General features: G+C 42.8%; 3 protein-coding genes across 10 annotated transcripts; all 3 read left to right on the forward strand.

The window, feature by feature from the left end:
* The first annotated feature begins 16 nt into the window (after positions 1 to 16).
* LOC110470707 (serpin B6-like) lies at positions 17 to 9,814 on the forward strand. 2 transcript variants are annotated; one of them, XM_021530562.4, is made up of 8 exons: positions 17 to 184; positions 3,082 to 3,194; positions 3,573 to 3,750; positions 4,621 to 4,758; positions 5,359 to 5,476; positions 5,715 to 5,857; positions 7,444 to 7,611; positions 8,524 to 9,814. In XM_021530562.4, exons 3-8 carry the CDS (start codon positions 3,583 to 3,585, stop codon positions 8,929 to 8,931), a joined length of 1,143 nt encoding a protein of 380 aa, XP_021386237.3. In that variant the 5' UTR covers positions 17 to 184; positions 3,082 to 3,194; positions 3,573 to 3,582; the 3' UTR covers positions 8,932 to 9,814. The 2 variants fall into 2 exon arrangements, with proteins under 2 accessions (XP_021386237.3, XP_021386238.3); XM_021530563.4 differs by having other exon boundaries at positions 3,085 to 3,194.
* A 133-nt stretch (positions 9,815 to 9,947) lies between these two features.
* On the forward strand, positions 9,948 to 16,033 carry LOC144246981 (serpin B6-like). 5 transcript variants are annotated; one of them, XM_077786019.2, is made up of 8 exons: positions 9,948 to 10,083; positions 10,820 to 10,944; positions 11,306 to 11,483; positions 12,586 to 12,723; positions 13,344 to 13,461; positions 13,697 to 13,839; positions 14,724 to 14,891; positions 15,564 to 16,033. In XM_077786019.2, exons 2-8 carry the CDS (start codon positions 10,895 to 10,897, stop codon positions 15,969 to 15,971), a joined length of 1,203 nt encoding a protein of 400 aa, XP_077642145.2. In that variant the 5' UTR covers positions 9,948 to 10,083; positions 10,820 to 10,894; the 3' UTR covers positions 15,972 to 16,033. The 5 variants fall into 5 exon arrangements, with proteins under 5 accessions (XP_077642145.2, XP_085429576.1, XP_077642144.2 ...); XM_085573450.1 differs by having other exon boundaries at positions 9,993 to 10,129; XM_077786018.2 differs by having other exon boundaries at positions 10,071 to 10,458.
* Positions 14,751 to 25,965, forward strand: LOC110470712 (leukocyte elastase inhibitor). 3 transcript variants are annotated; one of them, XM_085573462.1, is made up of 7 exons: positions 14,751 to 14,891; positions 18,981 to 19,156; positions 21,122 to 21,259; positions 22,076 to 22,193; positions 22,794 to 22,936; positions 23,621 to 23,788; positions 24,521 to 25,965. In XM_085573462.1, the coding sequence occupies exons 2-7, from the start codon at positions 18,989 to 18,991 to the stop codon at positions 24,920 to 24,922; spliced, it is 1,137 nt and encodes a 378-aa protein (XP_085429588.1). In that variant the 5' UTR covers positions 14,751 to 14,891; positions 18,981 to 18,988; the 3' UTR covers positions 24,923 to 25,965. The 3 variants fall into 3 exon arrangements, with proteins under 3 accessions (XP_085429588.1, XP_021386247.3, XP_085429587.1); XM_021530572.4 differs by lacking the exon at positions 14,751 to 14,891 and adding an exon at positions 17,576 to 17,719; XM_085573461.1 differs by lacking the exon at positions 14,751 to 14,891 and adding an exon at positions 17,825 to 17,967.
* Positions 25,966 to 26,122: the final 157 nt, after the last annotated feature.

Genomic DNA, 26,122 nt, shown 5'->3' on the forward strand with positions numbered 1-26,122 from the left:
CGGGGCTCCCTGCGGCGGGGGCGGGGGACAGCCATTTTCCCGGGAAGGGCTGCGGCGCCTCCCGCTCCCGGCAGCCAGGGGCAGAGCGCCTCAGGCTCCGGCTGCATCCCGGGAGGGGCCGGGCTCCCGTCCCTTCCCTCTGCCGGGCGGCGCTGCCGGGAGCGGGGAGCGCGGCGGCCGCGGGGTGAGTGCGGCGGCCGCGTTGCTCTGGCCGCTGCTGCCTTGTCCTCCAGGTTTTCTACGGGAAAGCCTGTGCCTGCGTTTTCTAGGGTTTTCTTGTTTTGCGGGTTTTTCTAGGAAGTAGAGCTGAATGGCGTTGCTTTTACTGTGTTTTGTATTTTCTTTTTTTTTTAATTTTTTTTATTTTTCCTTCCCTCTTTCGTGACATTCCCTGAACACCGCTGCTCTTTGCCAGCGGGAGCCGCGGCGGTGCGGCTGGAACGCTTCTCGTGGGAGCGCCGGGAGCTCCGCGGGGTTGCGACGTCTCTCCCCAGGCCAAGCCCGTGGGAGGGCGGAAGAGGAACTCTTCCCGCCAGGGAGGGCCAACCCTTCGGCTTTTTGTGCCTCGGCTTGCTGGGACAGTGTCCGGCTCCTCCCGGCCCCTGCAGAGGCACCCGGGTCAGGAGCCCGACAGCAGCGGGGCCGTGTCATTCCCTGCGTCCCAGGGAGAGCTGCGATGCCAAGGGCCATCAACAAGGGCTGTCCGCGGTCTCGCCCTGCAAGTGTCTAAACATTGCTCCCAACTCTCTAAATCCTAAATGAAGCCTTTTTCTTCAAGGAAGGAAGCCTGCTTTGGTTCAGCGTGTGGGAAAGAGGGGTGTCTGTGCCACGGACAGAGCTTTGTCTGTGGAGATGGACGTGGTCTGGTGCTCATTGCCTGAGTTCCCTCCGGGGCTGAGTGTGAAAGAGTCAGCTTGAGACGCCTCTGATACAGCTGATACAATGTGGGGAAGTGTCCTTGTTTGCTGGACACTGATCCACGTCGTAGTTTTTGTGGGAAGTGTCTCTTAGGCCGTGCTGCACCCTGCTGTGGTTTCCCCGTGGCAAGGCCCTGCAGTGGTTGTCTGCTGATTGATCTACATGCAGCCTTTCGGTCAATAAAAACTGGCCTGGAGCATGGGTGTCAAGTGCTGAGCATATACGCTTCAAATTCAGACTGGTAGGAACACAAAACCTCTGCACAAGTTTGTTGACCTGCAGAGCATGGGGAGAGCAGAGTAAGGAATGAGTTGCTGTCAGCAAACCCTTTGACCACTGAGGGCTGTGCAGCAGTTTACAATTGACTGACAAATATGTACTTGTATAGTGAGGTTTTTTGTTCTTTAAAGGGCGGGCATTGTGTATTGTCTCTGAAACGGTGGATTACAAATTGTGCATTGTCTCTGATGAGAAAGGGGTCTGTAGTTATGTTGCTGCTCCTGAGCTGCAAAGAAAGCATAGTTGACTATGTGCAGATGTAACTCCTAGCCTTGTGTCCCAGCTGTTGAATATTATTTATTATATTTATGAATATTATTTAAACACCCCTGTTTTTCAGGCAGGTAAATAATGTCAGTTGTGTCCTTTAGTCTGTAAATTCTTGCCTGTTGGGGAAACCGTACAGACACTTTATAGAAAATAACTGCCTGTTGGTGTCACTATTCCTGTGTGTTTTGACCCGGAAGTCAAAAAAACCTTATTGCTAGCAATCTGCAGATACTGGGGTAGTAGGAAAATTCTGGTCTTTAATGTAGCCAGTGTGAATACTGTGTGTCTCTTCTTTATTCTGTGATGTGCATAAATTACTCATTCAGACACAATGGGAGGATGTGGGAACTCAAAATGTCTCTCAGACATTTTTAGAGGTTCCAGGCCTTGGTCAGAAGCATTCTAGACCCTGGCAGACAGCTGAAAAACAACTGTGATTTTGAGTTTGAGCCATGGAATGAATTACCAACTTTGGAGGTGGAACAAGCAATCACAAAAGGTTAGATAGTATAGTATAAGTAGTTACGAAGTAGAGGGGAAATTTTTTTAGTATTGTACAGGGGGGTTTTAGCATATGTACAGGGGGGTTTTCACTTTGTACATGGGGGTCAGAAGTTCTAAGATGGAGGAAAGTGGGCTGATCCCATCCTTCTTCCTTCTTCTTGCTTACCTCCATGTTCTTGGTGATGTTGGCACTCATAGATTGGTTTAGAGTAGAAAAACACTTGGCAACGTAGGTAGTAGGTATTGGGGAATAATTGTAAACATGTTATACGTAATATATCTTATAAAAGATAGCAGCAACCCTGGGCGGAGAGAGAGATGAAGAAGACAGCAGATAGAGAGGATGTCAGGGTGTGTGTGTGCCTCTACCCAGGCCACTGATCAAATAGCTGCAGTCCAAGAACATAATCTGTTAGATAACTAGCAATAAACTGCCTTGAGACCGAACAGCTAAGCCTGCAGAGTTTTTCTTTGGAAGCACGGGTTGGAGGAGGAATTTCACCACCATATGTGGCCCCAAAACAAGGCTAGGGTTCCCACAGGAGGATTGTTTCCATCTAAGCGTTCTTGTTTTTTGGTTGTACTTTTTTCAAGTTATGGGCAAAGAAAAATAGGATAAAATTGCTACTATTTATAGTAAAGCTGCTAGCAAGGAATTTTCTTGGTTTGAAAAGCATGCATGTGGAAACTTGCTCTTTTCAACTCTCTGTCCAAGATAATGAATCAGTAGTATGAATTAAAGGTGGTTTTGTATTTGGTAGCAACATGTCAACACTAGGCCCTGCCTAAAGGGAAGAACAAAACACAGAGATAGTAAAAACGATCAGCATTTATTTTATGATGACTTAGATACTTATCTGTACTTATCTGTGGTTAACTCGGTGTTCTAGTACTTATTGCTCATTTAATAGGTGTGGTGTTTAATCTCAGATTCACTGCCTATAGCAGATGTATACCGAGTATGACAGTTTGATTGTGGGCGTTGCCATGCTGCAGGCAATAAAATGGAAAGAAAATGAACTTTGATTTTTTTCCTGTGTAATTCAGCAGGAAATTGCAGTCACCTGTCATGCTGGCAGGTGAAATAATTTTTTTTCTTCTTTTATCTAGTAGGCCAAGTCATTCTGCTGTCTTCTCCCAGCCTGGCTGGCAGGTTTAAAACCCAGTGTGCACACATAGAAGCAAGCTGCAGATACCACTGAAAGCCTGTAGACTTAGAGAAGGTAAGAGTTGGTTTATCTAGTGTTCTGATGTCTAACTTTGGATCTGGTGGAGTAATAAAGGGAAATTATTTTCTGTGTGAAGTCAAGAGAAACTTCTTTCAGGAAGTCCTGAACAAAATGCTCTTGTGCCTGATCACCTCAAAATATGTCACGCTGTGTAGGTATGGGATTGAAGTCCAGTAGCAGACTGTAAATTGCAGAAATAACTCAAATGTGTAGTATAGGATCTCAGGTGCTTGAGGCACCAAATCAGTCTCCAGTGAGCTGATAATTTCCCAACCTTTGCTGCCTAGTTTATGCTTAGAAGTGTAAAAGAGAGACGAGTGATTTTTATTCAAATGGATTTGAATCATTCTTGTTCTGTGTTTTATGTCCCAGGCTGGGAAGCATGGAAAGTCTCTGTGCAGCAAACAGCGCTTTTGCTGTGGACCTCTTAAGAAAGCTGTGTGAGAAGAAAAGTGGGCAGAATGTGTTCTTTTCACCATTTAGTATTTCTTCTGCTTTGTCTATGGTTTTGCTGGGTTCCAGAGGTAGCACTGAAGCCCAAATAAGTAAGGTAGGTCAAAATAAACTTGGTGGATTGCATTTGATGGGATCATATGAGGAACAAATGTGTCTTCCAGTGTGTGACATGCACTTGTGCTGAACTGTGATTGTCACTGTGGTGTGAGAGAGCAGACCTCTTCCTCTGGAGTGTTTTTAAGGAGAATCAATTTTCATTGTTTTTGAAGTGTGAGATTCCTTCATTATGAAATGAAGTTTACTACATTTTTTTGGGTGGGGATTTTGTGGTTTTTGAGATAGATCTTCTTTAATATGTAATTCAGAGGTATGCGGTTATATTTTTTTTGTTTGGCTTGATCAATTTATAGTTCCATAAAACATTACATTCTGCTTCCCTGTTTTGACTTAATATCAGATAATATATGTTTTCAAAATGTAGCCAGACACATAAAAAAAGAAATCCACAGTGACTGAATGTCAACCTGTTAGCATGGTTTACACTTTTTTGTTTTAAACTTGCTTAGGTAGTAGATAGGACTTGTTATGTGTTTTACATATGACCTCACAAAATTAAGTGCAGAATCAGTCCTTTAGGTTCTGATGTTGGGCTCTTTTGCAAAGTGAGAGATGAGTAAAAACCTGTAGTTTAAAAAATATTTACTATTAATAGAAGTTTTTAAAAAACTTATGTTGTTGCCATACTTGGAAATACTCAAAAGCCATCTGGAAACAGTCCTGGACTATGGACAGTATATGTCCCTGCTTGGACAGGGCTTTGTAGCAGATTGTCCCCACAGGTCCCTTCCCAGCAGAGCCATTCTGTGATCCTGCTTGGCTTGAGGGAAGGAAAGTCAGGACTAGTTACTCTGCTGGTCCCTAATTTATGACTTGTACAAGCACTGCAGAGGTTGTCTTTGTGCAGGTGCTTTCTCTGAACAATGCCCAGGATGCTCACAATGGGTATCAATCCCTTCTCTCCGAAATTAATGATCCCAACACCAAATACATCCTGAGAACTGCGAACCGCCTCTATGGAGAAAAGACCTTTGAGTTTCTTCCAGTAAGTAGCCATTAAATTTGTTGTGGTTGTTAGGATAATGTGCTTGGAACCTCTGTCCTCTGGAGATCAAGGCAGGCTTTGGGGTTTGCCTTCCAGATTTTCTGTGCTGAGAGCCAGGAGTGCAATTGATTCTATCAGAGCCTGGTGTCTGAACTTGGCGGAGAATCTTTTTTAAATAACATGTCATCTGTATATGGCAAAGCAGTGTCTACACTTGAGGGTTTTGTGATCCATTCATATATTTGTTGTGGGACAAATGGTTGATGTATCTCTTGGCAAAAGTCTCATAAACAAACCTGTAAAATCATATGTTACATCCATGAAGCATAAAATAAAAACCGGAAAAAAATAGCCATATCATTTTAAATTAATTTATGTAGACATTTGTACTACAGTGCATTAGCCATTTGATTTAATAATAATGCCTAGTTCAAAGAAGGGGTATAAATCCTCATAGGAACTTGTTAGTGAGATCTTGAATGGCTATATATGAAGCTGGGGAAGGGAAGCAGGGAGATTTCCTTGGAGAATGCAAGAATCATCTGTGTCCGAATGAGAGTAAATCTCTTGCTGAAAATCTGTTGTGGATGTCCCTGTTAGTCATTTATAGAGTCCAGTCAGAAATCCTACCATGCTGGCCTGGAACAGATGGACTTTCTGCATGCTTGGGAGGATTCCAGGAAGCAAATCAATGGCTGGGTAGAGGAAAGGACTGAAGGTGAGTGCTTTTCCAAGTGCCCAGTTGTGTTTAATGGTATCCATTTTTTATGTAAACACCTATCCCTGGGTATAGGATTTTGAATTCAGATAACTCAGATGATGAACTATTGCTGTATTTGCTACATAATTCTCTTCTCTATTGTTTATTAATTGGAGAGCAGATACTGTCTTGGAGAATATTTAGATACATTTCCAACTATTAAAAAAATGCAATTTTTATCTTTTGTGTCATAAAGGTAAAATTCAGAACCTGTTGGCAGAGGGGATTCTCGATTCCTTGACCAGGCTTGTGTTGGTGAATGCCATCTATTTCAAAGGCAATTGGGAAGAGCAGTTCAACAAACAGAGTACCACAGAAAGGCCATTCCAAATTAATAAGGTATGATGTGCTAAAATTCTGGCAATACACTGTTAATCTGAAGTAGCCTGAAATGACCACCTTTAAAAAGAAATTAAATTTTTCAAGCAGGGTTGCCTTGGGTGGGCTGTATGGGATTCTTTCTGCCCCTCCCTTTCATATGAATACCTTCTTTGCTGAGTTTCTCTGAACTTTTCACATAATTACAAGAACCTTTCATATAGCACAAAGACAGGTGTGAAAGTTTGTGAATTTAAGTCTTCTTCAGTCAGAGCTTCCCTGCTGCATTTCTGCCCCTGAGCCAATCCAAAAGATGCAAAGCAAATTTCCTTTGAAGACCTGTGTTCTCTACAGTCTTGATTTTAGAAGTAGGTCTGTGCTCTTGAGGAGGACTTGGCCCCTGGCATGGACAGGCCATGGCTGCCCCTCAGGATCCCCTGCAGCCCTGGGTTGGCCTCCAGGAGTCATGAACAAGAAGTTGTGAATGTGCCTTCCTTAACTCACCTGCTTGAAGCCTTCTTAGTGGAAAATTGAAGCTCACATGCCTGTCTGGAAACTGTCCCTCCCCACAATGGTGAAATAAATCCAACAAGCCTTTTAAGTGCTGCTAGGACAATTTAAATAAGGGAGTGTTAACTGTTCACCCCATACTCTGTACAAGAGCATTTCAGAAACTGCTGGACTGGCTTAGTTCCTGACACCCTGTCCTCCGTGAACAATTGGAAATGCAAGGTGTAAGCTGAAACCTTAAGCTGGTTATTTTACATGCTGTTCAGTAAGAAAGAGTTACTGTGACATCCCAGGAACATTTCCAACATCCTGTGAAATCATTTTTGTGACTCTTGCAATTCTTATGACTCACTGGATGATTTTCTATTGCTGTGTGGTTTTCCTTTTGCTTATTGATCCTTTTCATGTGTCATTGCTGCTGCAAAATAATTTCTGCCATATTCTCTCTGGGCATTATTCTAATGGGCACTGCTTTAATAACAAAAAGCTACTTATGTGACAATCTCATTAAGGGAAAGGAGAAAGCAATGAAACGGAGAGAAGGAAACTAATGATGTAAACAATAATAGCTGATGCTCCATGTGGAAATGGATTAAGATAGCAGAAAATGAAAATTAGAATTAAATCTCTCTGCTTACTACTATCCTTATGACTTTTAAGAATTCAAAATAATACTCTTTCTTTGTAGCTTTACTATCCACATTTTAAAATATTTTATGTCTTTGTTATAGCGATTGGAACCACAAAGATAAACAGTACATACATTGAAATAATTTATTCATTTATTGTGAAAAACAATGTCCCTGCTTATTACTAGATCACTTTAGAAGTTGTCAGTAGATCTTAAGTTAACAAAAAGGTGGGGACATCTATTTACCTTAAATGAATCTTCAAAAACATTTTTACATTAGTAATTAAAAAGGAAATCACAGGATATTTGTTATTTACAAAGAACAGTGTGGTGTCTGTGTTCTGTGGTGTGTGATCAGTTTTCCTTGGTAAAATCCTAAAAGGCCCAAAGTAACTTGCTGCCTGCTTTGTAGTTTCAGACCAGCAGAGAAGCTCTGCACTCACTGTTGACATCTCTTCATTTCTAGAACGAGACCAGGCCTGTGCAGATGATGTTCAAGGAGGCAAATTTTAACATGACCTACATTGGAGACTTTGAGACCAAAATCCTTGAGCTCCCATATGTGGGTAATGAACTGAGCATGATCATCCTGCTCCCTGATGCAATCCAGGATGGATCCACAGGCTTGGAAAGAGTAAGTTGTTGAGCTGAGTGCAAAGACAGCCAGAATCCTTCCAGGGAAGAAAGTGTGAATAGCACAGAGACCTGCAGTTCAGTTCCAGAGCAATTGTGTGGCTGGTGCTCAAGGCCAGCAGAAATGTCCCTCTGCTCCCTGTCCGCAAGGTGACAGCCCCTGCTATGTCAGTGCTGCTCAGGCTGTGTGCTGCTCCCTTAGGCAGAGGCTCTGGAAGATGAGCTGGCCCTGCTCAGGAGCAGAGGTCAGCTGTGGTTTTGGTGAAGGCAAAGTATGGTGATGATGGAATGTGGAGAGGGGGATTTTGGGTGGGCTCTTTGGAAGTCCTGTGGCTTGTCCTGTAGGTCTTCTGTGCTGAGCAGCTGGCAGGTGGTGTGTGGCTCACTGCCTGGAAAGAGGCTCACAGGAAAGGGCAGGATACTAGTTTGGGCTCTTAGGCACTCTGGACAAGGAGTTTATGAATAAAGTTTTCTAAGACTGACTGCAAAGGGCTTTTGTGAACACACTGTTTTCATGATGCTGCTGGCTGACCTGAAGGTTCAACCTTTGGTGAAGAGATAGAACTGGGCTTGGTTTCTTTGGGTCCTTGTTAGCTGTTCTTCCATGCCTTTCTGTCCCATAAGTAAAAATTCTAAACAACTCTGAACTGTTTAAAATGTTCTGTAGAAGTAAGCATTACATGGAGGGGTTTGATCCCTATTATAGCAGCCAGAACAAACATTTCGTAATGATCTTGATGGGGGCAGTATTCTCTAGTGATAGGTATAACTTAGTTCCGACCTGAGACACTAGCTAGGTTTAAAAAGATGCATCCTATGCACTATGTAAACAAAACCCATAATAATTTCTTTTGCTTGTGTAACACTTACTCAATTCCCATTGTAATTAAGTAAATTTGGAATTTTTCTTCAGCTGGAAAGAGAACTTACATATGAGAAACTAATAGATTGGATCAATCCTGAAATGATGGACTCTACAAAAGTGAGGGTGTCTTTACCCAGATTTAAACTGGAAGAAGATTATGATCTGAAACCTATTTTAAGCAGCATGGGAATGACTGATGCATTTGAATTGGGCAAGGCAGACTTTTCAGGAATGTCACCTGGCGATAACCAGCTGGTGCTCTCTGAAGTGGTTCACAAATCCTTTGTGGAAGTCAATGAAGAAGGCACTGAAGCAGCTGCTGCCACAGGTGCAGTGATGATGATGCGCTGTGCAATGATAGTTCCAGAATTCATTGCTGATCATCCCTTCCTCTTCTTCATCCGGCACAACAAAACTTCCAGCATTTTGTTCTGTGGCAGATTTTGCTGTCCCTAAGGAGGAGATGTCGTGGCAGCACATGTACTATCAAACAATAAATTTACATTTCCCTAGAACAAGGTGATTCCTTCTGTACTAATTGTCTCTTTCAGCTGTGCCTGCACCCTTTTCCGTGATCTTGGTTCTTGGGCTGGGCAGGAATAACAGAGCTGCTTAGACAAACAGAGCACCTGCCATGTCCAGCCCCCCCTGTACCTGTGTGCAGAGGTCTCCAGGTTCTTGCTGACACAAGAGCCATCCCATTTGCTCTGTGGGTGGTTCTTCTGTGCCTGACTTGACTTTTGGTGTCCATCAGGCAGAGTCAGGCAGTGAGAGCCCATTGGAGGGAAGTTGTTACTTTTGCTTGTTAGAAGGCTGGAGCACATGTGTAGCTTCCTTCCTCTTTAATCTTCCAGACTCATTCATTTAGTGCCTTTATACATTGCCTGGACCTGAAAGGAGTTTTTGGCAGCCTGTTCTAGGTATTACTCAACATGTTGTGTAGATGTGGGTTTTTGGCTAACAACTGGACCAGCACTTGGGCAAGAATGGGAATGAAAATATACTTTTGTTCCACATGTCACTAAGAGGTATCTGTAGGATTAGTACCTTTGTTTCATCACCCCAGGACAGCTGGGTTTATTTCCTGTCACCTCAATCTGGCCCTTTAATAAAGAATGTAACACACACGGGCACATGATGCCTATGCAATATTTGAAGGAACAAGTCTTAATTTCAATTATTTTCTCTTGCTACTGTTATATGTTTATCCTATTAATATTTTCTCAGACACCACAATTTACCTGTAGCACACCAAAGTCAGAGGTGCAACATCTTTCCTTATAGTGGGATGTGTTTTGTGGGTCCTGTTCCTGGAATAATAAAAGAAGCGTAAGCCCTGCATGCGTCTCTTTCTCCTTTTTCAATGCTAAATGACACACGTACGTGTCAGGCTGTGGCAGGAGGCGAAGCGTTCTGGCGGAGCCCAGCGGGGCTGGTGTCGCTGGCCCGGCCCAGGCGGGCGCTGTCGCCGCGGTTGTCGCCGGCCGGGCAGGGGCGCGGCCGAGCGGGCCCGGCTGCGCCGGGTGGGAGCGGAGCGGGCAGCCTCCGGCCTTTCCCCGCCCGCGGGGCATCCCGCGGGAATGGGCGGTACCGGCATGGAACACCGGGGTGTGTCCTCGCCTGCGGCAAGCGCAGCGCTCCTCGGGCAGCGGGGGTGCGGCTGTAAAGGGGTTTGGGTGCGCGGCTCGCACGGGCGCTGGAGGGAAAGGAAAGTGAAGGCACCGCCGGGCTGTTGGTTTCGATGCTGGCTCGGGAGGTGCCGGTGCTTCCTTCGGCACAGAGCTTGATAAAAGACCTTTGCAGAGCTGCCGTGCCGACGTGGGTCTGCCGGAGAGAGCTGACACTGATATTTGGAATTTGCGTGGGAGGGCAGTGCAGGAAATCCCCAAATTCTGATGCAAACTCCTTCCCGTGTTTGAGTCTAAAAGGAAGCAGCGAATCTTCCAGTTCTGCTTTAAGAAGTAGTGTGGGGAAAGCTGCAGTGTGAGTGAAATGTGTAGGGCGTGCAGTGTCTGTGAGTTTGGAGAACTTTAATGTGGAAATGCCCGCACAAAGCCTTCCAATCAGCCGATATATTGGATATATTGCAACGCATATTTTTTTAAATATACTGGCATTAACTTGGAGTGAGGAGTAAGGTTGGGATAGATGATAATGTGGGGAAGAAATACCCTATTACAATGTGACTAATTTTTGCGTGGTTTGGTTGGGGTTTTTTGTTTGTTTGGGGAATTGTTGTTGGCTTTTTTTCAGCGTGGTTGTGGGTGTTTTTTTCGGATTTTTTTTTTTTTTTTTTTTTTTTTCATTTAGAGTATGTTGCAGTGACAGTGATATTTCTTGCTAGTTCTCTTGCTTTTAGACAAAGTCATTCTGCTGGCTTCTCCCAGCCTGACTGGCAGGTTTAAAACCCAGCGTGCACATGCAGAAGCAAGTTGCAGGTACCACTGAAGGTCTGCAGACTTCTAGAAGGTAAGAGTTGGCAATTCTGCTGTTCTGATGTCTAACTTTGGCTCTGGTGATCCAATAAAGGGGGTTTCTTTTCTGTCTGACGTCAAGAGAAACTTCTTTCAGGAAGTCCTGAACACAAGTTGTTGTGCCTGATCACCTCAAAAGATGTCACACTGTGTAGGTATGGGATTGAAATCCAGTAGCAGACTCTAAATGGGTAAAATGACTCAAATGTGTAGTTCAAGGCACCAAATCAGCCTCCTGTGAGCCGATAATTTCCCAACTTTTGCTGCCTAGTTTATGCTTAGAAGTGTAAAAGAGAGACGAGTGATTTTTATTCAAATGGATTTGAATCATTCTTGTTCTGTGTTTTATGTCCCAGGCTGGGAAGCATGGAAAGTCTCTGTGCAGCAAACAGTGCTTTTGCTGTAGACCTCTTAAGAAAGCTGTGTGAGAAGAAAAGTGGGCAGAATGTGTTCTTTTCACCATTTAGTATTTCTTCTGCTTTGTCTATGGTTTTGCTGGGTTCCAGAGGTAGCACTGAAGCCCAAATAAGCAAGGTAGGTCAAAATAAACTTGGTGGATTGCATTTGATGGGATCATATGAGGAACAAATATGTCTTCCAGTGTGTGACATGCACTTGTGCTAACCTGTGATTTAGCACAGTGTGATTTAAACTGTGAGAGTAGAGCTCTTCCTCTTGTGTGTGTGTGTAAACAGAACCTGTTTTTTTCAGTGTTTTTGGTTTTTTTTTTTTTTGTTTGTTTGTTTGTTTGGTTGGTTTTTTTTCTTTTTTTTGTGTGTGAGCTTTGTTCAGTATGAAATGAAGAGGTTTCTGGATTTAGTTTGTGCAGTTTTTGTGTTGGTTTTTGAGACTGCTCTTCTTTTTTATGTAATTAGAATGTTCCTGGAGTTTTTTTTAATTATCAATAGGTGGCTACATCAATTCTTTTCCTTTTCTTCCTTGCTTGGGTTAAAACCATATGATACATGTTCTAAAAATGAATTCAGGCACATAAACCTGTATTTAAAATCCCAGTGCCTATATTTCACAGTGGTGACTGCAACTTGACTTATTCCTTTTTATAAATTTGCTCAGGTAGCAAATATCTCTTGGCTCATGTTTTTTGTAGGAAGTGACTGTATTGAGTGCAGGAGCAGTAATTTTGGCTTGGATGTTTGCTTCCTTTGCAAATTTGGGGAGGTGTATAAACTCAGATCTTGTTTCCATGTACTTTATAAAAATTTCTCCAAAACCTGTGTTGTTGTCATAGTTGTAGACAGTCAAAATCCATCTGGACAAAGTCTGAGCTACCAGCTCTAGGCGTCCCTGCTTGGGCAGGGCTTTGTAGCAGATTGTCCCCACAGGTCCCTTCCTAGCAGAGCCATTCTGTGATCCTGTAGCACTTGGCTTGAGGGAAGGAAAGTCAGGACTAGTTACTCTGCTGCTCCCTAATTTCTGACTTGTGCAACATCTTGCTGGTAACATCAGATGTGCCTGGCATGATAAACTCCAGATGTGGGAGGTGTGGTGAAAAAAATCCCGTGGCTTCAAGTCACAGTATTTAACTTAAATGTAATTTTAATATAAAATCAATCAAGCCATAGCATGTGTGTTTAGAGAAGTTATGGACACTGCTGTGGATGTTGTCTTTGTGCAGGTGCTTTCTCTGAACAATGCCCAGGATGCTCACAATGGGTATCAATCCCTTCTCTCCGAAATTAATGATCCCAACACCAAATACATCCTGAGAACTGCAAACTGGCTCTATGGAGAAAAGACCTTTGAGTTTCTTCCAGTAAGTAGCCATTAAATTTGTTGTGGTTGTTAGGATAATTTGCTTGGTATTTCTGTCCTCTGGAGATCAAGGCAGGCTTTGGGGTTTGCCTTCCAGATTTTCTGTGCTGAGAGCCAGGAGTGCAATTGATTCTGACAGAGCCTGGTGTCTGAACATAGTGGAGAATCTCCTTTAAATAATTTGTGTTCTGAGTGGAAAATGATGCCAAGCAGAGTAAAATCTATCAGTCTCTACACTTGAGGTTTCTGTAAGCCATTCATATATTTGGCTGTGGGTCAAATGGTTGATATATCTTTTAGCAAAAGTCTTAATAAGAAACTTATAAAATCATGTGTTATGTCCATAAAGCACAAAATAAATACAAGAAAAAAACACTGCCCATTATTGTCAATGAAGTTTAGCAGTTTATAGTAGAGTGCATAAGCCATAACAGTATTATCAATTCCTAGTTCAATGAAGGGGTATAAATCCTCGTAGGAACTTGTTAGTGAGATCTTGAATGGCTATATATGAAGCTGGGGAAGGGAAGCAGGGAGATTTCCTTGGAGAATGCAAGAATCATCTGGGTCCGAATGAGAGTAAATCTCTTGCTGAAAATCTGTTGTGGATGTCCCTGTTAGTCATTTATAGAGTCCAGTCAGAAATCCTACCATGCTGGCCTGGAACAGATGGACTTTCTGCATGCTTGGGAGGATTCCAGGAAGCAAATCAATGGCTGGGTAGAGGAAAGGACTGAAGGTGAGTGCTTTTCCAAGTGCCCAGTTGTGTTTAATGACAGCCATTGTTTGGGTAAACAGCAAGTTCAGGATATATGTTTTGAATTTAAACAACTCAAATGCTGAGCTATTGCTGTGTCAGGTAGATATTTCTCTTCTCTATTGTTTATTCATTGCAGAGTATATACTGTATTGGGTAATAATTAGATCCGTGTCAACCTATAAAATAATGTGTTATTTTTGTTTGCATGGTAAAGGTAAAATTCAGAACCTGTTGGCAGAGGGGATTCTCGATTCCTTGACCAGGCTTGTGTTGGTGAATGCCATCTATTTCAAAGGCAATTGGGAAGAGCAGTTCAACAAACAGAGAACCACAGAAAGGCCATTCCAAATTAATAAGGTATGATGTGCTAAAACGCTGACAATCTTTGCTGAGATTCTCTGAACTTTAATTACAAGAACCTTTCACATAGCACAAAGGCAGGTGTGAAAGTTTGTGAATTGAAGTCTTCTTCAGTCAGAGCTTTCTTTCTGCAGTTCTGCCCCTGAGCCAATCCAAAGGAAACGGTAAACAAATTTCTTTGACAATCTGCTCTGCAGTCTTGATTTTAGAAGTAGGTCTATGCTCTTGAGGAGGACTTGGTCCCTGGCATGGACAGGCCATGGCTGCCCCTCAGGATCCCCTGCAGCCCTGGGTTGACCTCCAGGAGTCAAGAAGTGGTAAATGTGCCTTCCTTAACTCACCTGCTTGAAGCAACCATTGTGGAAAATTGAAGCTCGCATGCCTGTCTGGAAACTGTCCCTCCCCATAGTGGTGAGATAAATCCAAGAACGTTTGAAAGTGATAAGGGAATGTTGATACTTGCCCCAAGACTAGCTCTGACAGCACTTCAGAGACTGCTGGATTGATTCAGTTCCTGACACCTTGGTCTCTGCCTGTTGGAATGTGTTGAAAATGCTGGAAGAAGTATCCAGAGGCACTGTTGCGTTTTCTATTCCCTGCAGCTGTGCAAGCTTAGAAGCAGGTTTCAAGATGCAACACCACCAGGATAAATGGCTGATGAGCCTATATAGGCTTCTTTTGTGTTGTTATGAACTATCATACACTTTTTGTGCCTCATGTTCAGACCTTTCCAAAAGGCAGTGATAGGGCTGCACTCTGTGGTGTATGATCAGTTCTCCTTGGTCAGATCCTAAAAGGCCCAAAGTAACTTGCTGCCTGCTTTGTAGTTTCAGACCAGCAGAGAAGCTCAGCACTCACTGTTGACATCTCTTCATTTCTAGAACGAGACCAGACCTGTGCAGATGATGTTCAAGGAGGCAAATTTTAACATGACCTACATTGGAGACTTTGAGACCAAAATCCTTGAGCTCCCATATGTGGGTAATGAACTGAGCATGATCATCCTGCTCCCTGATGCAATCCAGGATGGATCCACAGGCTTGGAAAGAGTAAGTTGTTGAGCTGAGTGCAAAGACAGCCAGAATCCTTCCAGGGAAGAAAGTGTGAATAGCACAGAGACCTGCAGTTCAGTTCCCGGGCAATTGTGTGGCTGGTGCTCAAGGCCAGCAGAAATGTCCCTCTGCTCCCTGTCCGCAAGGTGACAACCCCTGCTATGTCAGTGCTGCTCAGGCTGTGTGCTGCTCCCTTAGGCAGAGGCTCTGGAAGATGAGCTGGCCCTGCTTAGGAGCAGAGGTCAGCTGTGGTTGTGGTGAAGGCAAAGTATGGTGATGATGGAATGTGGAGAGGGGGATTTTGGGTGGGCTCTTTGGAAGTCCTGTGGCTTGTCCTGTAGGTCTTCTGTGCTGAGCAGCTGGCAGGTGGTGTGTGGCTCACTGCCTGGAAAGAGGCTCTCAGAAAAGGACAGAATCTCTTTTGTGGTGAGGGTCAGATACAATTTGGGCTCTTTGGCACTCTTGACCTTGAGTTTCTTATTAAGCTTTTGTGTAGCTTTTATTCTCATACTAAAAACTAACACCCCCGCAGTCTTCATGCTTAATTCATGGAAAAAATAAGATGCATGTTATGTGCTAGATGAAGAAACACAGAGACATGACTTCTTTGGCTATGTAATGTTGATGCCATAGTAATGGTAATTCATTCTATTTTGTGTTTTTCTTCAGCTGGAAAAAGAACTTACATATGAGAACTTGATGGGTTGGATCAGTCCTAAAATGATGAGGTCTAGAAAAGTGAGGGTGTCTTTACCCAGATTTAAACTGGAAGAAGATTATGATCTGAAACCTATTTTAAGCTGCATGGGAATGACTGATGCATTTGAATTGGGCAAGGCAGACTTTTCAGGAATGTCACCTGGCGATAACCAGCTGGTGCTCTCTGAAGTGGTTCACAAATCCTTTGTGGAAGTCAATGAAGAAGGCACTGAAGCAGCTGCTGCTACAGCTGTATTGAAGGTGGCTCTTTGTGCAAGGACAGTTCCAGAATTCATTGCTGATCATCCCTTTCTCTTCTTCATCCGGCACAACAAAACTTCCAGCATTTTGTTCTGTGGCAGATTTTGCTGTCCCTAAGGAGGAGATGTCGTGGCAGCACATGTACTATCAAACAATAAATTTACATTTCCCTAGAACAAGGTGATTCCTTCTGCACTAATTGTCTCTTTCAGCTGTGCCTGCACCCTCTTCTGTGATCTTGGTTCTTGGGCTGGGCAGGAATAACAGAGCTGCTTAGACAAACAGAGCACCTGCCATGTCCAGCCCCCCCTGTGCCTGTGTGCAGAGGTCTCCAGGTTCTTACTGACACAAGAGCCATCCCATTTGCTCTGTGGGTGGTTCTTCTGTGCCTGAGTTGACTTTTGGTGTCCATCAGGCAGAGTCAGGCAGTGAGAGCCCATTGGAGGGAAGTTGTTACTTTTGCTTGTTAGAAGGCTGGAGCACATGTGTAGCTTCCTTCCTCTTTAATCTTCCAGACTCATACATTTAGTGCCTTTATACATTGCCTGTAGCTGAAACGTGTCTTTGGCAGCCTTTTCTAAGTATTGCTGAGCTTGTTGTGTAGATGTGGAGTTTTGACTAGCAACTGGACCACAACTTAGTAAAAAACTATTTTGCAGCAGATGTCCTTTGAGGGTGTTTATGGTGAGAACCATCAGCACAGGAGATCTTGAGTTTTTTTATCTTTCACCTGGTTCTAGTCCTTTAACAGGAATGTAGTCTAACTTTAGAATACCAAAGAGAAAGCTGAAGCAGCTTTCCTGACATGGGGATGTTTTTTTGACTTTCTGTTTTTGAAATACTGAAAGAACTCTTAAGTGCTGTAGAGGTCTGTTTCCTTTTGCTACTATTAATAATAAATTTTTAAACCAGTTTTCTGAATAATATTTCTTGTAATACCTGCTTCTGTGTAGCTTGTTTGGAATTCTTTGCTAAAACACAAGTTTTTGCTTGATAGTTAAACCTGCAGGGCTTACTTGGGTTGCCATGAATTAGTGGTTGGCCTTGAATGGATTTCAAGGTATTTCAAAGGATACCAAAGGAATCCCTAGATAATGATTTCTTTTTTTTTTTTTTTTTTTCTGGGCAGCACTGCAATGCTTTCTCTTGTTTTTTTTTTTTACATGTTGACATCATTCCTTGGTGGACATTATCCAAAAGTTCCTAGATGGGCCTATCCTTTACCCAGTGCACAGTAACCCACCTGTCTCAGGTGAAGCAAACAAAAGCATTATGTGCAGGGGAGAGGGATGAGACCCAGCACTTTTGTCACCAGGACACTTACTATACACTGCAATTAAAGGGCTGTGCACCTGAAACCAATATGGGCAGTACAGTTGGGGGGGGATGCCCTGGGAGCCAGACCGAGGACTGATGGAGAACGAAGGTCATGATAAACCACAAAAAACTTCTCATGCAGTTAATTTAATTGAAATGAAAAAGAAAAAAAAAACAAAAAACAAAACAAAGCGAAATAATTGTATAAGAGATGAGTGTAAACAGAGACACAGGGTGGGGAGGCAGAGAGGAGTCTCCCTGCGAAAGGGATGCGCTTGCTCCATGGGTCTAAAACCCCTGTATCTCTTACTGTTGGCGCAAGGTGGGGGTTGTTTAATCCCTCTCCCGAAGCTCTCTCTTCTCTCCACCGGGAAACCGGGGACACCCGGACGGGAGGGGCCGCGGGACAAGACCAGCCGCCCCGCCCCGCCCTGTCTCCCCGCCCCAGCAGGGTCCCCGCGGGTGACACCGCGGTGTCACTGCGCCGCTCGCCTCCTTCCGCTCCATCCCATCCCATCCCATCCCAGCCCGCTCGGCGCTGCCCGCAGGTAGGCGGCCAAGCGGCCCTTGGCTGCGCGTCCTACGGGAAAGGGACGGTGACGGCACCAGAAGGGGGAATTTTTCCTCTCCGCCTCAGCGGGCGGGGGCCGCTTCTCTGGCACCGGGGGTGGGCACTGTCCAACAGCTGGTTTGGGTTTGGGTGAAAGGCTGGCGGTGAGGTTTAGGTAAGGGAAAGTGAAAGTACGCCTTGGGACTTGGGTATTTTTAGGAGTGTTGGTGGTCTTTCTTTATCTCGGTAAGTACGTGGCAAACTGCCGGGTGTTTATCGGTCTGGCACGGAGGAAGCCGATAGTGATAATTTGCATTTGCTGTAGAAAGACTGTACAGGCAACACCGAAATTTTGGTGTAAGCTCCTCCACGCGGTTGGGTCCGGAGGAGAGAAAGAAACAAACCGAGACTCCGCTGCAGCAAGCACGGAGCAGCCGGACCGTGGGCCGGGCGAGCAGGGGGCTGGCGCAGCATCCCGCGGTGCCGCCACTGGCTCTCGGGTGGGGTTTTGAGCCTGACCCGGCTCTTGCGCCTTTCAGCCTGCTCGTGAGCATCTCCCCAAAGCGCACCGCTGCTCAGTGTCAGCCGTGCCGCTTTGCTGTGCTGCCCGTCGCCTGTGTCCCCGGCGGTCGGGGGGTCCCCGCAGCCCCGGGACGCCGGGCTCCCTGCCCCGGTGTCCTGCGTGCGGCGGGCAGCTCCGCGCTCCTCCTGGCAGCGCAGGCGAGGCACAGCGCTGCTCTCCGCTGCTCAAAGTCACCGTGCACGGAAGGCTTTGGCACGGTTGACACCGCTCAGGGGCATGGATCTGCGGCATGAAGACAGGAGGGTTACTGAGAGGTGTCTGAATGTCCCTGAGCAGATATTTTGAATGTCCTCCGTGCGTTGTAAAGGAGCAGAGGGAATGCTGTAGGAGGGAGAGCCCTGGCATGTGCTGGGTCTGTGAGGACGAGGGACTTTTGCAATCCTACCATCACACATACTTTCAATTTCAGATCTGCAGGAAAATAATTAAGAAAAAATATCTATAAAGTTAGTACGAAAAGGAAGGTTGGAACACACAATTAACATGGAAAAAAATCTCCTGCTTTTTTAATGTGACTGATTTTTTTAAGAATAAGGTGCACTAACGATGATATTCTTGCTGTTTCTGTAAGCAGCTGCGTCCAGTTTAATCCAGTCTTTACTCTGTGAGTCACACAAGGTTAGACAGTGTTTGAAGAATGTTTCCTAGGGTCCTTATCAACTGTTTTATTTTTCAGCTATAACCATGGAGAGCCTGTCCAATGCCAACAGTAGATTTGCAATTGATCTGCTCAGAAGGTTTAGTGAAGCCAACCCAACAGGAAATGTCTTCTTTTCTCCTGTCAGTATCTCTGCTGCTCTGGCCATGGTCCTTTTGGGGGCCAAAGGTAATACTGAAGCCCAGGTGCTGAAGGTTAGTAAAATAAAATGGTCATTAATTTTATATTTTATTTACATTAAAAGGGGTTGTGTTTTAGAGGAGGGAAGTTGAAATGAGGGTATTTTTATTGGTTCAGGACAAGATTTCTGTCATGCACACTCATTTTTCCTTAGACTCTGCAGCTAGTTACCCTCTGCCTAGCCTGCTCCAGAGCCCTCTGTCTATATTTTCTATGGCCCTTTTTCTCATTTAATTTCAGTAGTTAATTCTTGACAGAGGAGACCAATTATGTCATCCTCCTTTTAAACGGATTGTAACTTCCAGCAGCAAGGCTCTATGAGTTTTCATGGGACATTTTGACAAATTATTACTTTATAACACAAGATCACTAACGTATGTTGGTGTTGTTCATTTGGTATTTTAATTTTCAATAATTCTGTGTGTTTTTGTAAAAAGCACAGTAGCATTCTATAGTTTTATATCTAAAGCTATGATGATACATCGTGATACTACCTAAGTATCAGTCTCTCACTGACAGGTGAGATATCTTGAAGGAGCTTAGCCTGCATGGTTATCCTTACCATAGCTTTAGGGTAGGTAGGATAGTTTAAAAAAGCCTCCTTATATATTGCAAAAATGGTGCACATAAGAGTGTGCCAGTTTCCCCTAAAACCTCTGTCATGGGATGGACTCAGTCACTGTTGTTTTTGCAGTCTTGTTAGGCTAATGCCTGTAAAAAGGTGTGTGAGTCTCCTCCTTGCAGTCATCCTGATGCATTTGCCTATGAACAACTTCACCTTTGTATTCTGGACTTTAGGAGGGTTGAGTGTTGCTGTGCTTACTCAATAAAATTACTTCCCCACTACTTGTTCAAACAGACTTTGAACATATTTCATGTAATCAGATTGACAGCCCCACCTAGGATAAACCTACTGACAGCACAAATCATGAAAAAGGAACTTGGGGGGAAAATAAATGTCTTTCAATGTAGTAATCCTCAGCAGGACATGCTTCTGTATCATAATACTTCACTTATGAACACAGTGCTAATTAAAGAGGCAGCGATTAGCAATTGTCAAGAGCTGTTTGCAAGGACACAAAAGTTTGTTTCCGGGATCGTAATTCTATTGTAAGGCTGCCTCTGTGATGTTCTTGCTCAGCCATGCACCTGTACAGCACAGCTTGTACCGAGGTGGTCGGCAAAGCCTGACCAAATACCCAGTGAGAGAAAGAGAAGGCTTTCCTTTGAATCCAATCACTGCTTCACACCAGTCTTCCCTCCTGGGAAACACATGGTTTAAGTTTGAATATCAGTGCCCCTGTCCATGAGGTCTGGCAGCTTCTGCTGTCATATCTTTAAGCCCTGGCCAGCCAGCTTGCCTCTGGAGGTACTGATAAAGAGATATTGTAATAATGCACTTGATCTTAAACCTAATACTTACTCTTATATATATATATACATATATATATATATATATAAACTTTATATGAAGTGCATATATATTTATGGAGTTATATTTTCATAAAATTATAAAGGATAATTGCTCTAAGTTTTCTTAATACCTCACCTGTGATAGTGATGATTGTATATTCTGAAAATATACAACCCCACATGCCCTTGGGCCAAAGGGGGAACCAAGAAAGCAAGAGTCTCCATGGCGTCATCTTTCTTTTTGATCCTCACCTGGGAACGAGTTTTTGGGCCCAGTGGCCCACAGAGGAGAGGCCCCCAGAAATGCAGGCAGGACTTGTGGTTGTGGTCAAGAGCTTCAGCTGTGACTGTATAAACCAGGATCACAATACAAGTGGCTGACACGGGCAGCATAGCATTGAGGGACAGTTTGATTAATTGTTTGAGGTTTACAGAAGTCTCTAAGCAGCTTTCAGCCTTTTCTCTTTCTTCAGCCTACCCTGCTGCATCAGGCCTATCCTACAGATTCACCATGTGTTCTTTCAAGGCAGTATTAACAGCAGCTAGTTCACTTCTTTTTATTTCAGACGCTTCATCTTGACAAAGTTGAAGATGTTCATTCAAGATTCCAGGCTCTGACAACAGATATAAACAGAAGCGATGCTCCCTATCTCTTGCGGCTGGCCAGTCGGCTCTTTGGAGAGAAGTCCTACAGCTTTCTTCAGGTACAGTGGTGCACATCAGGATGGCCTGTGGTGGAATCTGGGGGGAAAGTGCAGCTGCTTGAATATTTATGAAGTAGAACTAATTCCAAGCCTACTTCTAAACTTTTCTGGGAGTTGACAGAAAGTGCTTCATACTTGCTGTGTGCATTTGCATATCTGTGAGCATCTGTGACTCTCACCTAAAGGGTGTAACACAGCAAAGCAAACCCTTTTCTCTTCCTGTTCACTTCTGCTGTTCTTATCCTCAAGAGAAGAATCACTGGTCTATGTTCTTAGTTTACAGTAACTATCATGACATCCCACTCTGTTGCACCCAGCTTTTTAGGTTGCAGCCAGTTCTGTTCCTGTTGCAATCAGCTTTTTAGGATTTTCATTGGAGTAATACCACATAATTTCAATATTTTTGAAAACACTATTTATTTGGGAGGGGATATCCAATATGTTTTAACAACATGCCTCTTCGCCAGTGAATTACAACTTTGAGTGCAAATAGGTTGATATTTTTGCCTGTCTTCAGCTATTTTGGATAGTTTTGTTTTATCCTAGCTGTGCTTGAGCCTGTTTCAGGAGAATGATAGTTAAGTACTGCAACACCTTCAGTAAGCACCCCATCAGCTCTAGACATGGCTGGTGTACTACGAGGCTTACTCTAAGAGTGGGGAAAAAACCTGTTAACTTCAGAATTCCCCCAAGCAACACACTGTTTGAACCCTACCTCAGTGTTGGTGACAATCTGAGTACACCTTATCTAGCTGATAATTAGATGTTTTCTTATCTTCATGCAGTGAAAGCTATTCTTATTGTTTCAAAATCTAGGATTTCCTGACTAATACACGGAAATTATATGGAGCTGACTTGGCTACAGTTGATTTTCTTCAGGCTTGTGATAAAGCTAGGAAAGAAATTAACCAGTGGGTTGAGGAGAAAACTGAAGGTAAATTACTTCTTTGTTAATAACTGGTAGAGTTTCTTATCTTGGGAGCAGGAATGGGCTTTATTTTCTGCTGTCTTTGGAACAGTTTAATTCTGTCCTGGGGTACTCATTTGATGCATGGACAGAACCAGAAATTACCTAAACAAGGCATTTAACCAGTTCCATAAGTCCTGAGAGTTTTCCATTCTGTTTTGTGCTCAAGCCATGAGTGCAGGAGAGATGCCTAAACATGGAGGTGTACTCATGAGTTGGAGAATTTGTCTTAGTCTGTCTTGGTCCATATATATACATGGTATATATATTTCTAAATTCAGTATTCTTTAATGTGGGCATTCTGTAGTTCTTGTATGAGGAGTAGATGAGTTGCATGTGACAGTTTAGACTAACAATATTACATTTTCATCAAATCATTGTATATCAAAAGTTATAGTAGTGTGTATTAAGAAAAGGTATGGTGAAATAGTGAGACAGGTACTGAAATTATTACAGGAATAGATTGGTTTTATATTTGTAGTATTTCTATGGCATCAGTTTCTCGATGTATGTTTATATGCTTACTACATGATTTTGTTGTGACCCTTTTTTCTGCTGCCTCTGAAGGCAAAATCCCTGATCTGCTGTCTGAAGGCTCAGTTGATAGCATGACCAAGCTGGTCTTGGTGAATGCTATTTATTTCAAAGCGAACTGGGCAGAGAAATTTCAAGAAGCTGACACCACTGATGCACCATTTCGCTTAAATAAGGTAATACAGATATGTCCTGGTAGGACATATCTAATGAAAAGGTATAATTATATAGGTGGTAATGTGAAGCTTTGCTTACAGATAAAATAATTAATAAATACGAAGTACTTTAGTAATATTTAATTATTTTTTATGGATTTTAGTATTTTTCTGTATTCAGAAGCTATTTTTTGTCTCACTTACTAGAAAAGAGTTAGAGACAATTCCCACGTATGGTTTAGGACCTAACAGGGTTTCTGTCTGCAGCAGATCGGCAGCTATGAACTGTCTGTGTTTGTGATGCTAGGTAAGCAGTCTTAAAATGACAGGATATTTTGATTAAGCCCCATCTTCTTGTTCTATATTCTGCTTATGTTAACAGCTTTACAAGTTACTGTATGCAGTCATTTGCTTTATGCTAAACAGAGTTGATCTTTGTTGGCTTAACATTTTCATACAGAAGTTTGACAAAACTATTTTGGTTTCTGTGATGACTTTGCTGTAGAAGCCAAAGAAGAACCAAATATAATACAAACTCATTATTTCTTCAGAAGAAATTGTTTTAAACAGGCAGTCAGAAGTCTGAAAGATGCAGTTTTATAATGGAGGATAAGTGTTTAATAAATGCAATTTTAACTTGTCTTCTATCAGTTCTTTAAATGAGTATTTCCTTAACTGTTACTTTTCATGCCTTTTATCCATCAGAATGAAAAAAGGACAGTAAAAATGATGTATCAGAAAAATAAATTTAATTTTGGATACATCCCTGAAGAGAAGATCCGTGTTTTAGAGCTGCCTTACGATGGAAGAGAACTTAGTATGATCATCCTGTTACCTGATGACACTGAAGAGGACTCCAGTGGACTGCAAAAGGTGACCTATCTAAGCCAATGCAGTTGTTCAATGTTTTTAAGTTTAGCCATTCAAAACTAAAGCCTTAGTGAACCCATGTTCTCAGGGCGCCAAATCTATTTTGTCTATTTTTAGACAACTCTCTACTAGTACAGCAATAAAGAATAAATGGATGTACTGCATCGGGAAGAGAAGTTGTGTTCCAATTTTGTAGCTTGTGTTCATGTGTCCTCTGCTGAACTGAATGAACCATGATGGATACTGAAAGCAGAGTTAACTGTGAGAATTATCTTGCCTTGTTTGTTTGTTTTTAATGAGAGAATTAGTCTTTCAGTAGCTTTGAAAGTTTTTCTTTTCTTAACCATAAAGTAGTGAGACTGTTTTCCATTAAATGAGCAGCTTCTTTGGGCTCCCTGATTATGATTTTTGTTACTTATTTTTAATTAGGTAATTCCATTTAGTTAGATGAAACAGTAAGAAGACTGGCTTACTATCAGTGCATGATTTTCCCTTCTGTACATTGCAGCACGAAGTGAATGTCTGCATTACTTCGTAAAGTAAAAACTGCACTGACTTCAACTAATTTTAATAGTATTTTTTATCTCTATTTAGCTATCAAAGATAAGGTTATGTTCATTTTTGCATAGCTGCTCTACCCTCGTATAATGTTCTATGAATAAAGCCTCATAAATGTTACTGAAAATGAAGTACTACACTGGTGATAAGTAATGCTCTCTGTCCTTTTAATTCTAGATGGAAAAGCAGCTTACCTTAGAGAAGCTCCAGGAATGGACACGGTCTGAGCATCTGTATTCCGCTGACGTTCACGTGCGTTTGCCGAAGTTTAAGCTGGAGGAAAGCTATGACCTTAAATCAGATTTAGCCACTATGGGCTTGCTGGATGTGTTTGACAGTGGCAAGGCTGACCTGTCGGGAATGTCAGGGGCACGTGACCTCTTCCTCTCTGCAGTTGTCCACAAGGCTTTTGTGGAAGTGAATGAGGAAGGCACGGAAGCTGCAGCTGCCACTGCTGGCATTGCTATGCTCTGCATGGCCATAGAAGAGGATTTCAACGCTGACCATCCTTTCCTTTTCTTTATTCGCCACAACCCAACACAAAGCATACTTTTCTTGGGCAGATTTGCTTCCCCATAAAAGAAAACTTACCATTTGCAGCAGTTCCTGTTGTTGTTAATGAAAGCTTTGTTCCTGAACAAGTTAATCCTCCTGTTGTGAGTTCCTAGTAATTTGACTGAGATTCTGCCTTTCCATTAAAACAACCCCAGAGAAAACAAGGGAGTAATTTATTTTTCTTTCTTGAGATTGACATCACCTTTAATTGAACAAGGAAAATCTTGGAAGATAAATAGATTTTCTTGGAAGAAATGCATATCTCTTAAAGCATAGTGTCAGCCTCTATGCATCCTCACATTTTCTGTGTTCACAGTTCTCCATTGCAATAATCAGTCACTCCTTAATAATCCAGTCACTCCTTATGCATAAATACTAGGTTGCTCTTGCAAAGCCATCCCTTCCCTAAAATACTGCTTTACAAAAATACTGTAATAAAATCGTTCTAGGCACTAGAAGGCATGTTTCAAACAGCTGGGTATACCCAGTTCTGTCATGAAATAGAAGGTCAGATAACATTTGTTTAGAGACATCTATTTATAGAGAAAGGATTAAGCTATTTAAACAAAAGTAACCCCTTGAAGCTAGTAGCCAGAAAAATTGCAACACAACTTTTGAATGAGAAAGAAAAAATAAGTAAGACTTCAGGTGATGTGTTTAAAGAGGATTTTAAAAATTTACATTAAATGTTAAAAGAAAATGTTTAAGGGATTAGAGGTTTTAGGTGCCTTTTTGAGTTCAGAAGCCTCCCATGTTAGATTCTGGCCAATACTTCTGTCATTCCCAAAAGATACTTCGGCTTCCTAGAGGAGGATCTGCAAGAAATACCTGATGTTCCTCTTTACGTACAAGGATTCTACATTTACTGAGCTGACTTCCACTACCTCTTTATGCACAAACCTCTGGTACTGTACCACAGCCTTGTTCCTGGTTGCCAGTGTAATTACACACTGTCATGTTCTGTGTTTATTTTTGGAGGTTATTTACTTGTGTCTTGGGTACTGTAACATTTACCTGTACAACCTTAGCTCTGAATGGGGCACAATAATTTATATAATTGCAAACTGCATTTGAATCTTGTCTTTCTTTAAGCAACAAATAAAAGTCTTTTACTTAAACTTTTGTTCAAAACAGCAGCTTTTTCTATGCAATTTAGTATTTCAGAGTACCAAAATAACTGTCTGAAGTGCAGAGCCACAGAAAACCACTGGCACAGCAGTTATG

This window comes from Lonchura striata, chromosome 2 (assembly GCF_050655825.1).
Source record: "Lonchura striata isolate lonStrDom1 chromosome 2, ASM5065582v1, whole genome shotgun sequence".
NCBI lineage: Eukaryota > Metazoa > Chordata > Aves > Passeriformes > Estrildidae > Lonchura > Lonchura striata.

Coding starts and splice junctions, on each gene's coding strand:
- LOC110470707 (XM_021530562.4), top strand. CDS start 3,583: ATGGAAAGTCTCTGTGCAGCAAACAGCGCTTTTGCTGTGGACCTCTTA. Junction 4,759..5,358: donor AGACCTTTGAGTTTCTTCCA/GTAAGTAGCCAT, acceptor TGTCCCTGTTAG/TCATTTATAGAGTCCAGTCA. Junction 5,858..7,443: donor GGCCATTCCAAATTAATAAG/GTATGATGTGCT, acceptor CTTCATTTCTAG/AACGAGACCAGGCCTGTGCA.
- LOC144246981 (XM_077786019.2), top strand. CDS start 10,895: ATGCAGAAGCAAGTTGCAGGTACCACTGAAGGTCTGCAGACTTCTAGA. Junction 10,945..11,305: donor GGTCTGCAGACTTCTAGAAG/GTAAGAGTTGGC, acceptor TTTATGTCCCAG/GCTGGGAAGCATGGAAAGTC. Junction 13,840..14,723: donor GGCCATTCCAAATTAATAAG/GTATGATGTGCT, acceptor CTTCATTTCTAG/AACGAGACCAGACCTGTGCA.
- LOC110470712 (XM_085573462.1), top strand. CDS start 18,989: ATGGAGAGCCTGTCCAATGCCAACAGTAGATTTGCAATTGATCTGCTC. Junction 21,260..22,075: donor AGTCCTACAGCTTTCTTCAG/GTACAGTGGTGC, acceptor TTCAAAATCTAG/GATTTCCTGACTAATACACG. Junction 22,194..22,793: donor GGTTGAGGAGAAAACTGAAG/GTAAATTACTTC, acceptor CTGCCTCTGAAG/GCAAAATCCCTGATCTGCTG.